At 43.0% G+C, this 14,748-nt stretch overlaps 1 protein-coding gene across 4 annotated transcripts in view; it reads left to right on the top strand.

Annotated features, from left to right (window-relative positions):
• The window catches only part of mylka (myosin, light chain kinase a), a 579,206-nt gene that overhangs the window by 428,008 nt on the left and 136,450 nt on the right, over positions 1 to 14,748 (top strand). For all 4 annotated transcript variants that reach the window (XM_070875645.1, XM_070875646.1, XM_070875644.1 and 1 more), the window contains 4 exons: positions 2,081 to 2,161; positions 2,506 to 3,296; positions 3,744 to 3,860; positions 4,386 to 4,475. In XM_070875645.1, coding sequence (XP_070731746.1) covers positions 2,081 to 2,161; positions 2,506 to 3,296; positions 3,744 to 3,860; positions 4,386 to 4,475 — 1,079 coding nt within the window. The remainder of the gene's footprint in view (positions 1 to 2,080; positions 2,162 to 2,505; positions 3,297 to 3,743; positions 3,861 to 4,385; positions 4,476 to 14,748) is intronic.

Here is a 14,748-nt window from a genome sequence, read left to right as displayed (position 1 = left end):
TCACCTGCCCTAATATCGCCTTATGTGGCCCGATGCCAAATTTTGTTTGATTACACTTCTGTGAAGCACTTCGGGACGTTTTAATATGTTAAAGGTGTTATAAGAATGCAAGTTGTTGTTGTTGTCTTAACCCAACATCTGCAACTGTGGACCTTCCAGTAGGGCAAAAAGGAACTATAGCTGATTGTTTCTCTCCTCAACCACTGGTGCTGAGACCAATTGTAGCCCTCTATTCCACACTAGTGCTGCACGGATCAAAAATAAAATAGCCTGCACGACTGAGTTACATGTGCCTTTAACAACTGAGACCGTTAATTTAAACATAAATGTGTGACAGTTGAATATTGGCAGATCACCTTAGAATAATATACTGAGTTTATAGTTCCAGTTTTAGGATTGTGGAGCTGTGAAGCTAGCTGAGTTTCAAAAAAATAAACACATGGCAGTGTTTGTATTCTCAGCAATTTTATTCCCTCCCTACTGCTCGCCAAGGCATTCATTTCTTGTTGGACTATGCTTCCATTTGCACCTGAGCCAAGTGGATATTAAGGATTAACAGTTGTAAGTAACAAAGCAAAGACCCTTACTTTTCTTCAGGAATCAATCAGCTCTGTCTTATAGATCTCCCCCAATGCATCAGTGAGTAGTCGAGCTGCACAGTCAAGGAGGGTCCTCGGTGGGCTGCCAGCACCCGAGCCTTGCCAATGAGTGTTGGAAGGCCATTCAGCCACAGGAGCATCATCACCATGCATGACTTTATCCTCATCCAACATCCACACACGAACTCACAGTAAGGCTGTTGAATAATAATTGGGTGCAGGAATTCTCCCTATATCAGTTGTAGTGTTTCTACTTTTACCCAAGCTGAGATAAGGTAAATCAGCACAAACCAGTGATTGAACCTGTGACCCTCCTTGACCGTGCTGCTTGGGGGAGATCTATAAAGCAGAGTTGATTGATTTCTGAAGATCAGTAAGGGTCTTTGCTTTGTTGTCATATTTGACCCTGAAATTAATTTTTGACCACATATCTGCAGCATAACTAAGACTGCCTATTTCCACCTCCGTAACATCGCCCAGCTCCACCCTTGCCTCACCTCATCCACTGCAGAAGCCTTTGTTACCTCTAGTCTTGACTATTCCAATGCACTCCTGGCTGGCCTCCCACATTCTACCCTACGTAAACTAGAGGTAATCCAAAACACGGCTGCCCAAGTCCTAACTCGCATCAAGTCTCGCTCACCTATCATCCCTGTGCTCGCTGACCTACAACGGCTCCCAGTTAAGCAACACCTTGATTTTAAAATTCTCATCATTGTTTTCAAATCCCTCCATGGCCTCGCACCTCCCTATCTCTGTAATCTCCTCCAGCCCCATAACCTTCCCGAGATGTCTGCGCTCCTCTAATGCTGCTCTCTTGAACATCCCTGATTATAATCGCTCAACCATTGCCTAGGCCCTAAATCTAAATGTCCTGCCTAAACCTCTGCACCTCTCTACCTCTCTTTCCTCCTTCCTGACGCTCCTTAAAATCTACCTGTTTGACCAAGCTTTTGCTCACCTGCCTTAATTACTCCTGATGCGGCTCGGTGTCAAATGTTTTAACTCATAATACTCTTGTGAAGCGCCTTGGGATGTCTCACTACATTAAAGGCACTATATAAATACAAGTTGTTGTTGTTGTTTTTACTTGCAAATGTTAATCCTTAAATCATTTGGTCACAGCATTATTAACCTATTTTGAAAAGGAAGAGTTAACAGCCTGAGTGTATCTCATTCCATAAATCTGATTCAGTTAATTGCAGTAGGCTTGTTTTGCTTTGATAAGTAGTTGAACATTTATGCACACACTGCTCTGCACGGATGCTGCTCACACTGTGACGGAGAGATAGCAAGCATTTATAACCACAATGCCTAAACAATATGATTCACAGTTTTTTAAAAATTGCTACAAATTCAGATGCATTGTCAAATATGGTTATTCATAATAGTCACATTATTTTTGTAATCTATTTTCCATATATTATTTAACTTAACCCCCCCCCCCCCCTCCCATTCTCTCTTTCTTTCACAAATGTCAGAAACCAGGTTGGCAAGTGCAGCTGCCATGTGTCTCTTGTGGTCAAAGAATGTTCCCTTTCCCGTGAAGAAGCCGACGAAGAGTAAGTATGATTCCCACATTACTTGGGCGGGTTCTATTTATGCACTGCCTGTACTAAGGTCAGTTCTAGTCTGGAATAGATTCAAAACTAATCCCCAAAAGTGACCAAACAAATTGTTTACATCACACAGCTGTGCCATAGTACATGGCCCGAGTAGAGTCTGTCTCACTTTTTTTCATGCCCTTACATGGTCACTGAAGTCATCAGTGATGCAGTACAGTAATGGATTGTATTCATGTAATAAGCCTTTCCCTTTTATAAACATTCTTGTATCAAGCCCGAGGCTGTTCTGTAACTTTCAAACTAACCTCTTGTTAATTCTTTCCATTTACTGCTGGTAACAGTGAGGAGCAATTGAATGTCAGTGTGTTTGAAGAGGAGAAGGATGGTGGTGATGGCATAGGGAATTTTGGTAAACCTGATAGTGCCAAGAAGAGCATTGTAGAAACAAAAGCAAGCCCAGACAAGGAGAAAGCATTCCGTGGAGTGCTTAGGAGAAAAGTTGAAACCAAAGAGCAGTCTGCAGAACAACTCAAACAGCAAGAGGCTGAACAGAAAGATTTCCGTTGTGTACTAGGGAAGAAAGTGTTCACCAAAAGCTTTTCTGAGGAAGAACTGAAGGAACGATCAGCAGAACAAATGAACTTCCGTGACTCTCTTTCCAGACATGTTAAAACAACCAACTCATTTGAAGAAGAAAAGAAAATTTCAAGTCCCCAACAGGTAGACTTCCGGGCAGTCCTAGCTAAAAAGAATATTCCCAAAATATCACCACAAGAAATGATCACACCAAAGCAAGTGCAGCCAGACTTCAGGAGAGCTCTGGACGAAAAGCAACAAACATCTACTGACAAAGAGACAAATAATGATGGCATTGAACCTGTAAAACTGGACTTAAATGATGATGGCGATTGTAAACATGGATGTTCATGTGTCGATGGTGGAGTAATTGAGAAATCTGAAAGCACAGGCAATGCACCTGTCTTTAAGGAAACATTAAAGGATGCTCAGGTAGCAGATGGTGAACGTTTATTGTTACAATGTCGGGTTGTGGCCGAACCACCTCCAGTAGTCACCTGGACTATAAATGGAAAACCCATCAAGTCAACCAAGTTCATTAATATATCTCAAGAAGGTAACTGATTTCCAAGAATAGATGGAGTTGTAAATTAAATCTTAAGTCATAATAAACATTTAAACAGTACACTGTGCTTATATTGCAAAATTATTCTAATAGACTTTATTAATAAAGTATATTTCATTTACTTATTGCACAAACAAAACTTTCATCTTGATTTAATCTTTTAAAGCCCTGAGGATTATGCATATTATTTGTTCACTTTGATTTTTGATATAAATGCACATCAGTAATGCAAATATCAAAATATTCCTCAAAGCCAAGTTTTATTCTGTAATACATGATCTTGTTGTAAGTTTGTGGAAAGTTTAGAAGATATTTTTATTAATCTGGAGTTGATGAAAACTTTTCCTCAAAAGCTATGTGTAAAGAGTTAATTATAATTGAATCTTAGTTTAAAATCTATGTGGACTGTGGACTCTCACAAGCTTTTATTTATGTCAGGATCACTTTGTACACTTACCATTGAGGAGGTGCTGCCTGAAGATGAAGGCCAGTACAAATGCATAGCTGAGAATTCTGCAGGGAAAATGGAATGTACTTGCTCGGTTACTGTGGCTGGTAAGAACATTCAGCAGCATGAGAACTCGCAATGGAAAACATTCCTCTGCATGCAACATTGTTTGTCTTTTCTTCCTGTCATTAAACTGCAAAATTAAAAACAAAATTCCTTCCGCTAGTCTGTAGCAGAAACAAATTACTAACGCAAGATTAAACCAGAGTTTCCCTGACATTTAACAGCACAAAGCAAAATGAAAATCATCTTGGACAATTAAAATCAAGGAACCCAAAAACTTTTGAGTTTTAAATGAAAATGTATGAATGTTGGTCAAGCTTTATTTGCAGAATTAACTTTCTATTATAATGCTGACAGTTATATAGAATTGTAGAAATCTAGGCAATTTCCTACTTCTCCAAAGAAACAATTACAAATAAAACAATGAATGGTTAAACAACATAAGTAAAGTTTGGTTTGGTATCTTCAAAATAAAACTTTTTATAAGTACTCTTATATGCTGCAGAACAACAGAAGATAAACATTATTTCTCAGTCATCCCACGTTATCCTAGAATCATTGTTTTTCAGATGCAGCTGCACCCAAGACTCCCCAAACTACTGAGAAAATATCAAAGAAGGCAAAATCCATCCCGAGTCCCACTTCAGAAACAGACTGTGGTAAGTCAAGATCATTTATCCAACCTGTTTCCAAATAAGGAATGGATTGGGCTTTCAGCTATTTTCCCATTAGTTAGAGGCTATTCACTGAAGAAGTTGTCATCTGTGATGTTGATATATTATGTTATTTTAACCTTTGGCACAGAATATGTGGATTTCTCCTTTGTGACACAAACTATGCTATGAATGTTAAATATCAAAAACTAATGTAAAGGAGTTTGAAGTTAATTGTGCAAATTCCATGTTTTCTTCTTAACTATGAATTCAGATTTCTTTCTTTTAAGCAAGTGGCAAATGTGGCAGACAATTTCTGAAATGTGAAAATTTGGATTTTTTTTAAAGGCTTTTAAGTAGGATTTGTTTTTAGCAAAAATGATAAATAATCTTAAACAGAGGTTATAAAAAGAAAGAACTTTGGTATAATTTTCCTCTCAGTTGGCATTACTTTTGTATATTAAACAAAATTCATATCACAGTTACATAAGAACATAATAAATAGGAGCAGGAGTAGGCCACCTGGCCCCTTCGAGCCTGCTCCGCCATTTAATAAGATTATGGCTGATCTGATCATGGACTCAGCTCCACTTCCCTGCCCGCTCCCCATAACCCTTTATTCCCATATTGCTCACAAATCTGTCTATCACTGCCTTAAATATATTCAATGACCCAGCCTCCACAACTCTCTGAGGCAGATAATTCCATAGAAGAATTCTGAGAGAAGAAATTCCTCCTCATCTCAGTTTTAAATGGGCGGCCCCTTATTCTGAGACTATGTCCCCTAGTTTTAATGTTCCCTATGAGTGTAAATATCCTCTCTGTATCCACCTTGTCGAGCCCCCTCATTATCTTATATGTTTGAGTATAGGCCCAACCTACTCAACTTATCTTCATAAGTCAACCCCCTCATCTCCGGAATCAACCTCAAAATTCTGTACCCTACATTATACCTTTCTGAAATATGAAGGTCAGTGATAAGAGGGCTAATTCACCGCTACTGCACTCCCAGCTGGAAGCCATGTTTGCCTGGAGCACGAGTCAGAGAATCGAGCCTATCATTTTAGAATCATAAAATCATAGAATGATACAGCACAAAAGGATGCCATTTGTGCCTGTGCTGGCTATTTGGTAGAGCTATCCAATTAGTCCTACTTGCCTGCTCTTTCCCCACAGCCCTGTACGTTTTTCCCCTTCAAGTATTTATCCAATTCCCTTTTGAAATTTATAATTGAATATGCTTCCACCACCCTTTCAGGCAATGCATTCCAGATCATAACAACTCGCTGTGTAAAAATGTTTCCTCATGTCGCCTCTGGTTCTTTTGCTAATCACCTTAAATCTGTGTCCCCGTCTGTCACTGGAAACAGTTTCTCCTCATTTACTCTATCAAAACCGTTCATGATTTTGAACCCCTCTATCAAATCTCCTCTTAACCTTTTCTGCTCTAAAGAGAACAACCCTAGCTTCTCCAATATCTCCACATAACTGAAGTCTCTCATCCCTGGTACCATTCTAGTACATTTCTTCTGCATTCTCACTCAATCCTTGATATCCTTCTTAAAGTGTGGTGTTCGGAATTGAACACAATAATCCAGCTGGGGTCAAACAAGTGTTTTATAAAGGTTTAGCATAACTTCCTTGCTTTTGTACTCTATGCCTCTAATCATAAAGCCTCTACTAATAAAGTCAAACAGCCTTCTCAAATTATCCTGCCACCTTCAAAGATTTGTGTACATACATCCCCAAGGCTCTCTGTTCCTGCACCCCTTTTAATTTGTACCATTTAGTTTATGGATGCATCAATTTGTACTAACTGAAATGCAGCCATTTCTCTGATTGGCTCTCCAGACCTATTGCTGATTGGTCCCCTTGGAGGATAGGTCACACCCTGAAGTTCCTCTGGAATGTGTGGAACCACCCAGCCCAAGTTCTGAGTGAATTTCCAATTTGTAATTCGATCCATTTTGACTTCAGAAGCCACAGAGGACAGATCTCCCCAAAAACCACCAAGTTCCAGCCGAAGTCCCTCACCCCAGCGTAAGTGCTTCCCTCCCCCAACTGAAGTCGATTACCCCAGTGTAAGTGCATCCCTCCGCTAGCTGAAGACCCTTACCCCAGCAATCCCTCTGCCAGCTGAAGACCCTTACCCAAGTGCAAGACCTTACCCCCCCCTCAATAGATGGGGCATTGTGTGCGGATTGTTAACATGTTTATTGGGTATGAAGTGAATAGTGACAGTGTCCACCCCAACGATGTCCCTTATAACACACAGACCAAGCTTGCACGCGCCAGGGGGTAGGAAGAACGTGATCCGTCTTCTCTCCCATCTGATCCCACCCCACCTCCTGTGCCTCTCTCTTCCCCCGTCCCCCAGGCTCACTCTCTCTCTCCCCCATGTAGGCTCTCTCTCTCTCCCCAAGCTCTCTCTCTCTCTCTCTACCCCCACCCCCCTCTCCCAAGCTCTCTCTCCTCGCTTCTCGCTCTCCCCGCTGCCCGGTCTCCCCAGCGCTGCGGGAGGCTCGGGGCCCGCTCGGGGCTCGGAGCTGTGGGAGGCTCAGGGCTCAGGGAAGTTCAGGGCCCACTTGATTCACTGTGGGAGGCTTGGGCCTCGGGGAAGTTCAGGGTCCACTCGATTCACTGTGGGAGACTCGGGGCTCGCGGCCCACTCAAGGCTCGGCGCGGTGAGAGACTCGGGACCCCCTCGGGGCTCGGGGCTGTGGGAGGCTCGGGGAAGTTCAGGGCCCACAGCCCGCTCAGGGAGGCTCGGGGCTGTGGGAGGCTCGGGGTTCGGGGAAGTTCAGGGCCCACAGCCCGCTCAGGGAGCTCGGGGCTTAGGGCCCGAGGCCCGCTTGGGGCTCAGCGCTGTGGGAGGCTCGTCGGATGCGTTCAGCTGCTCAGTGGAGGCAACGTAGTGTTGGACGCGTGCCCAGAAAAGGGTTAGTAGGAATTGCGCTGAGGGGGCAGAGTTGGTGACATTTGTCCTAACTCTCACTTCTGTGCATGCATCGGGAGACGCATGCGCAGAAGGGAGACTTAGTACAAATAGTTACTGCGTTAGTTTATATTGCCTCTCCTCATTCTTCCTACCAAAATGTTTCACTTCACACTCCTCTGCCATCTGCCTGACCCTTTCATCAATCTGTGTCCTCCTGAAGTCTGTTACTATCCACTTAATTGCTTATTACATTTCTGAGTTTTGTCTCATCTGCAAACTTTGTAATTATGTCCTTTATACCCAAGTCCAGGTTATTAATATATACTGTATCAGACAGAACAGTGGTTCTAATACTGATTCCTGGGGAACAGCACTTTATACTTCCCTCCAGTGAACTCTATTCTCTGCTTTCTGTCCCTTATCCACTTTTGTATTCACATTGCCACTCTCACTTTAATCTCATGGGCTTTAATTTTGCTAGCACGTCTATTATGTGGTACTTTATAAAATGCCTTTTGAAAGTCCATATACGCAACAACAACTGCACTACCCTCATCAACCCTTTCCGCTACTTCATCAAAGAACTAAATTCAATTAGGCAAACACGATTTGCCTTTCACAAATCCATACTGACTTTCATTTATTAGTCCATACTTTTTCAAATGCCAATTAATTTTGTCCCAGATTATCATTCTCTGAAACTGACCCCGCCACTAACGTTAGGCTGACTGGCCTGTAATTGCCAGGTTTATCCCTCTGCCTTTTTTTTGAATAGGAGTGTAACATTTACAATCCGCAGCCCTCTGGCACCACGCCCATAACTAAGGAAGATTGGAAATTTGTGGCCAGAGCCTCTGCAATTTCCATCCTTACTTCCCTCCATGTTTCTGAAACTGGATCCCTGGGGTACCCTAGAGACTTTCTGGTGGTCCACGAATAGAAGTGGCTGGAGGTAATTAAAAATTAAAAATGATTGAATGGTGCATATTGCTCTGTAGTTCAAAAGTTGAAAACTAAAAACTCCAACATATCTTTAAGAAAATGAAAACAAAAAGCAGATATAAAGACACAGATTGTAACTAGGATACAATTGCACAGGAAATCTCGTGGCATGAAACGAGCATAGTGGCTCATTATTAAATTGCTACTAATAACCAATTGGGATGTGCTTTTCAGGGGTACTTTCATTCAATACTACGTCAAGCACTGTCTGCTCTGGCTGTTTTCTGAATATAAGCAAGCACATTTTTACTTTGCCTATAAGTACTTTGCGCGCAGCTTCAATTTTATAAACTCAGGGTTAAGTCAATTTGGGTAGAGATCTGTGACAATAAGGGAAGGTAACCTTTAACTAGGAATTACTGTGGATCACTAGAATAAAAGAAGAATCAGGTAGAGGGGTGGGGGATTTCAATCCCCTTTCCTACCCGGCGGAAACCGGTACAGTCAAAATGTCCTGTGTGACTTAGCTGCTCTGATCCCACTGTCTTCTCACTGGGCCCAATAATAACCTACTCTTTTTAGCAGACAAGCAGGTCCCTGCTTTAAATGTGACTTAGCGATCATTAAAACAACCTGTTGTGTATGCAATAACTGTTAGACTGAGTACTGTTTAACTCCAAGAGGTATGACCTTGGCTCTGCTTTATTAAGGCCCAAAGTGACTAATATACAAAATGGCTGGCCTTTTATACTTGGGCTGCACACACGTGCGTGCAGCCCAATGGCCTCCAACAGTGACGCCATCTAGTGGCTAGTGATCTCAAAAGTACAATACCCCCCTCTGAGATATTAACACAGTCTTTTACAAATTGAGATGGTCCGGTGTTTACGCTCCCGGGTTGACTGTCTCAGTTCAACGCCAACCTTGGGTGAGTGTTCAGAATCTGTTGTGACTGGTGGCTGGGTGGCTGACCTGGTGGGAGTGGCAATGGCCATGTCAGGGATTGAAAGTCCATTTTCATTGAACAGGTCAGTGATTGAAAGTCCCAATTCACTGATGACCACTGAGTCCTCTGATGACTGGGGGTAGGTTGGTTGGTCGTTGATTGTCTCTTCCTCCGATTGATCCGGTTCGTCTGTGTGCCGCAGCTTTGACTGATCCATGTGTTTCCTGCATGTTTGCCCATTTTTGAGCTTGACAATAAATACTCTGTTGCCCTCCTTGGCCATGACAGTACCAACGATCCACTTGGGACCCTGACCATAATTCAGAACATATACGGGATCATTTACAGAAATATCGCATGACACAGCTGCGCGATCGTGATACCCTTGCTGACTTTGTCTTCTATATTCAACATGATTATTCGAGTCAGGGTGTAAAAGAGATAGCTTGGTCTTAAGACCTCTCTCCATCATTAGTTCAGCAGGTGAGATCCCAGTAAGCATGTGGGGTCTTGTCCAGCAGCTCAGCAGTATGCATGACAGGCAGGTCTGCAGTGACCCTTGGGTTACTCGTTTCATACTCTGGTTTATGATTTGGACAGCACGTTCTGCTTGCCCATTGGATGCAGGTTTGAACGGTGCTGACCTTACATGTTTGATACCATTGAGTTTCATGAACTCTTGAAGCTCCTGATTGATGAAGCATGATACGTTGTCGCTAACAACGATGTCAGGCAGACCATGTGTCGCGAACATGACACTGAGATTCTCAATAGTAGCTGTGGATGTGCTGGATGACATGATTATACACTTTATCCACTTCGAATATGCATCCACCACAACTAAAAACATCTTCCCCAGGAAGGGATCTGCAAAGTCTATGTGGATCCTGGACCATGGTTTGGACGGTCACGACCACAAACTCAGCGGCGATTCCGCTGGTGCTTTGCTGAGCTGCATGCAAGTGTTGCACTGATGCACACATGATTCCAGCTCAGAGTCAATTCCCGGCCATCATACATGAGATCTGGCAATGGCTTTCATCATTAAATGCCGGGATGTGTGCTATGTAGCTCACATACAAATTTCTCTCTCTCTTTCTTGGGCATAAGATCACGATTGCCCCACAGTATACAATCCGACTGAATAGACAGTTCGTCTTTGCGACGAATGTAAAGTTTGGTCTCCTCGCACATTTGCTTGGGTATGGCAGACCATCACCTTTGAGGATGCAACTCTTCACCACCGATAAAATTGGGTCCTGGCTGGTCCAGGCCTTAACTTGTTGAGCCGTGACGGGGGTTCCTTCACTCTCAAAAGCAGCCATAACTAACAATACGTCCGCCGGTTGTGGCATTTCCACCTCCTGTGTGGGCAACTTCAGATGGCTCAAAGCATCGGTACAATTCTCGTAGCCAGGTCTATGGTAAATGGTATAATCATAAGCGGATAATGTCAGCGCCCACCGCTGGATGCGGGATGAAGCATTGGTATTGATACCTTTGTTTTCAGAGAACAGTAAAATGAGCGGCTTGTGATCTGTCTCCAGTTCAAAACGAAAACCAAACAGGTACTGATGCATCTTTTTACCCCATACATACAGGCTAGTGCTTCTTTCTCTACCATGCTGTAGGCTCTTTCCTTTTTAGACAAACTTTTTAAAACATATGCAACTGGTTGAAGTTTACCCGACTCATTAGCTTGTTGGAGTACATAACCAATTCCATATGACGAAGCATCACAGGCCAAAACTAAACGTTTACATGGGTCATAATGTACCAGCAGCTTGTTAGAGCAAAGCAGATTAATGGCTTTCTCAAAAGCTCTGTCTTGAAACGCACCCCACACCCAGTTGTCGCCTTTTCTTAGCAGCATGTGCAGTGGTTCTAATAAGGTGCTCAATTTAGATAGGAAGTTACCGAAGTAGTTGAGTAGACCCAGGAACGAATGTAGCTCCGTCACGTTCTGCGGCTTGGGTGCATTCTTGATGGCCTTGGTTTTCGCATCCATGGGCCTGATACTGTCATCAGCAATTTTCCTACCCAGGAATTCGACCTCTGGTGCCGTGAAGATGCACTTCGAGCGTTTCAGTCTGAGTCCCACTTTGTTCAGATGATGTAGAACCTCTTCCAGGTTGTTCAGATGTTCCTCGGAGTCACGACCTGTGAATAGGATGTCATCTTGGAACACGACGGTTCTGGGAACAGACTTCAGTAGACTTTCCATGCTCCTCTAAAATATTGCTGCAGATTCCAAAAGGGCACCTGTGATAAACAAACAGTCTTTTATGCGTGTTAATGCACGTAAGTCTCTTTGACGCCTCGACCAGATCCTATGTCATGTAGGCCGACGTCAAGTCCAGTTTGGTGAATGACTTCCCCCGGCTAGTGTTGCAAACAAGTCATCAGCCTTCGGTAACGGGTACTGATCCTGTTGATCGTAGCCTTGTAATCTCCACAGATTCTGACTGTGCCATCACTTTTCAGCACAGGAACAATGTGGCTGGCCCATTCATTAAATTCAACCAGTGATATGATCCTTCTCACTGGAGTCTGTCCAGTTCGACTTCGATCTTCTCCCTCAATATATACGGAACTGCCCGAGCTTTATGATGGACGGTACAGTACTTGCCGGGTTTTGATTTTGCACTGATATCTGCTTTAGACTTCTATCCGTCGTCATGCATGACAGAGCGATCGTGATGGCCCTGTTCAAGTCCAACGTCTCCGCCAGTAGTTTACGCAGGATCACCTCGTGGTTGATGCCAATTACAAAGAAGTCCCGCAGCATGTCTGCCAACACAGCCCCGAACTTGCACGGTCCCACGAGACGTCTCAGGTCGGCAACGAATTCCGCCGCATTCTGGCCCTCTGAGTGAACATGTGTAAAATCTGTATCTTGAGATAATGATGCCTTCATTTGGCTTAAGGTGGTCCTGTACCAGTGTACACAATTCTTCATACATCTTCTCTGTTGGACTCACAGGCAGGAATAGATTCTTTATCAGACCATAAATTTTTGAACCGCAAACCGTGAGGAACACTGCCCGCCGCCGATCTGCGCCACCGACCTCCTCCATTTTGTTGGCCACGAAGAACTGGGTCAAACGGCTCACAAAGTCTGCCCAATCTTCTCCTTCCACGAATCGCTCCAACAATCCAATTGTGCTCATTTTTGCATGCAAAGTTTCTTATTGCCTCGTCGCCAAATGTTGTGTATGCAATAACTGTTAGACTAAGTACTGTTTAACTCCAAGAGGTATGACCTTGGCTCTGCTTTATTAACGCCCAAAGTGACTAATATATAAAATGGCTGGCCTTTTATACTTGGGCTGCACATACATGCGTGCAGCCCAATAACCTCCAACAGTGACGCCATCTAGTGACGAGTGATCCCAAAAGTACTTACATGACACAACCCATAGTTTTTGGGGGCTTTTTGATTCTTGGTGGAATGAATCTTCGAAATCTCATTAACTAAATTCTATGGGGAGGGCATTGGAGTGTGATGTCTCCTTTATAAAAGTTAAATATTTTTTAAATAATTAAAAATATTGAAAAATAATTACCAGAGGTAACTCTTTATAAAACCGAGTTTGATTCAGTTCTCAACGGCTGGGCCTGTCTCCTCACAGATCTATAGCTCTCACTCACTTTGCGACGAGCACTCCCTGCTGGTCGAGCTGATTCCTCCTGTTGGTAGAGCAACCCTGAGCCATGTCCCAACATGTGATCAGAGTGCCTCCAGGGCCCTTCAAACACATGCCTGAAAATGTTCACACAAACACATACAATCCCAGAGTGCAGCTTTTACAGAATATGCCAATGGGACAGTATGGCGGTGAGTCATGCTTCCAACAACATCCCAGCATGTGCATGGATGCTCGTACCCTCATCACCTTGGCCAGCCTGCTGACGGCTTTAAAAATTGTCCAGCACTCAGTCGGTAGTAGTGGACATCTGTTGCTGCAGAGTACCCAGAATTGGCACACCCATATCACTGACATCGGTAAGTAAATACCTGTTTTCTTAAAAGCATTATTAAAACATTCTTTACATGCAACATTTTCATATTTATAAGTATTATATAGTAATATAGTATAATTTAGATGGGGGATCTGTGATTATTAATCAATTTGAAAAGGGGTTCTTCAACTAAGAAGATTTGAGAACCACTGATCTAGGATGCATCCTATCTTGTGATTTTTCTACTTTGTAGCCCTATCTCCAACTATGTGCACTGCTCCCTGCTGGAAGCATGTGATTGCAGAATTAACCTTATACAGCAGACATTAGAAAACTTTCTAGTATCAGACACAGTTCAATGACACCTTTATTAACGGAGAAGTTATTATAAGTAAAACCTTTTAAATGTGTTCCTATTCATAATGAAATACAGTATTCAGGGAAGGGGCTCAATTGGCAACACAGCTTGCACGTAACAGACATTAGCCATTGAACATTGCAGTCATTTACTTTTTTTCCACTGAAGTTCCTTCTCACTCTTTAACTCTTCAGTATCCAAATGATTGCTGATGTGAACAGGAAGGGCTTTCACTCTATCAATGTACAACTGGTGTGTGATCAGCTCAGGAGGATAATGCAAGTCTGCGGCAGTTTCTGTGGTAGCTGCCATGACGCCTTCATTCTGCAACATATCCATTTCCCCACTTTTCCACCCAATTAGGAACATCAGAGGATGGCTGCTATGAAACAAAGGATACTCCCTTTGCAACCCCACTACATCTGAGCCACATAGAAGCAATGGGGCCTCCAGGAACATCATTAACATTTTGAAGCAAAGTTTCAGCTGCCTTGATCGCTCTGGAGGCTTTCTACAATACGGCCCAGACAAAGTTAGGAAGAAACAGATTAACTAAACAGACCTCTTCTCTGACTCCAAGGGAGTCGTGATCGCCCTCCTCACCCCTCCACTATAGCCCGATCCAAACGTATCTGAGTGTTGCTGCTGGTGAGGCAGATGGCCTGACATTGCTTTCTTCGCTCAGATGAGCTGCCTGTGGAGACGTGACCAGCTCTGGCAGCCGAGAATACTGATGAGGCCTGAGAAGCAATCTCCATTGATCCTCAGGCCTCTCAGTTCGGGCGTGGTGTCAAAAAGGGGCCCAGACCAAAATCGAACAAAAATTCCTTGGGGTTTGAAACTAAAGATTGATTCACAGTGCCATGTTGAATCAGACTTTTCTTATTGAAGTTCATATTTTCTCCGTTGAAAGACTGTAATTTCATAGTATAATTTAATTGCATCTCTTTTTAATAGAAATTATTAAGTACTTGTAATACACAGAATTTTCCTTTGTTTCAAACTGGAGGTTAGATTCCTGGTATAATATGAAGAACTATTGTAGGAATGGTGATAAAATGATTGCCATGAATTGCCAATTACTTTTTGGACAGTAATCATTTATGATGAGAGCTTAACAAATTGTGTATTC

Source organism: Pristiophorus japonicus, chromosome 3 (assembly GCF_044704955.1).
Source record: "Pristiophorus japonicus isolate sPriJap1 chromosome 3, sPriJap1.hap1, whole genome shotgun sequence".
Lineage (NCBI taxonomy): Eukaryota > Metazoa > Chordata > Chondrichthyes > Pristiophoridae > Pristiophorus > Pristiophorus japonicus.
The sequence above is the reverse complement of the archived record's forward strand: the minus strand, read 5'-3'. Positions and strand labels throughout refer to the sequence as shown.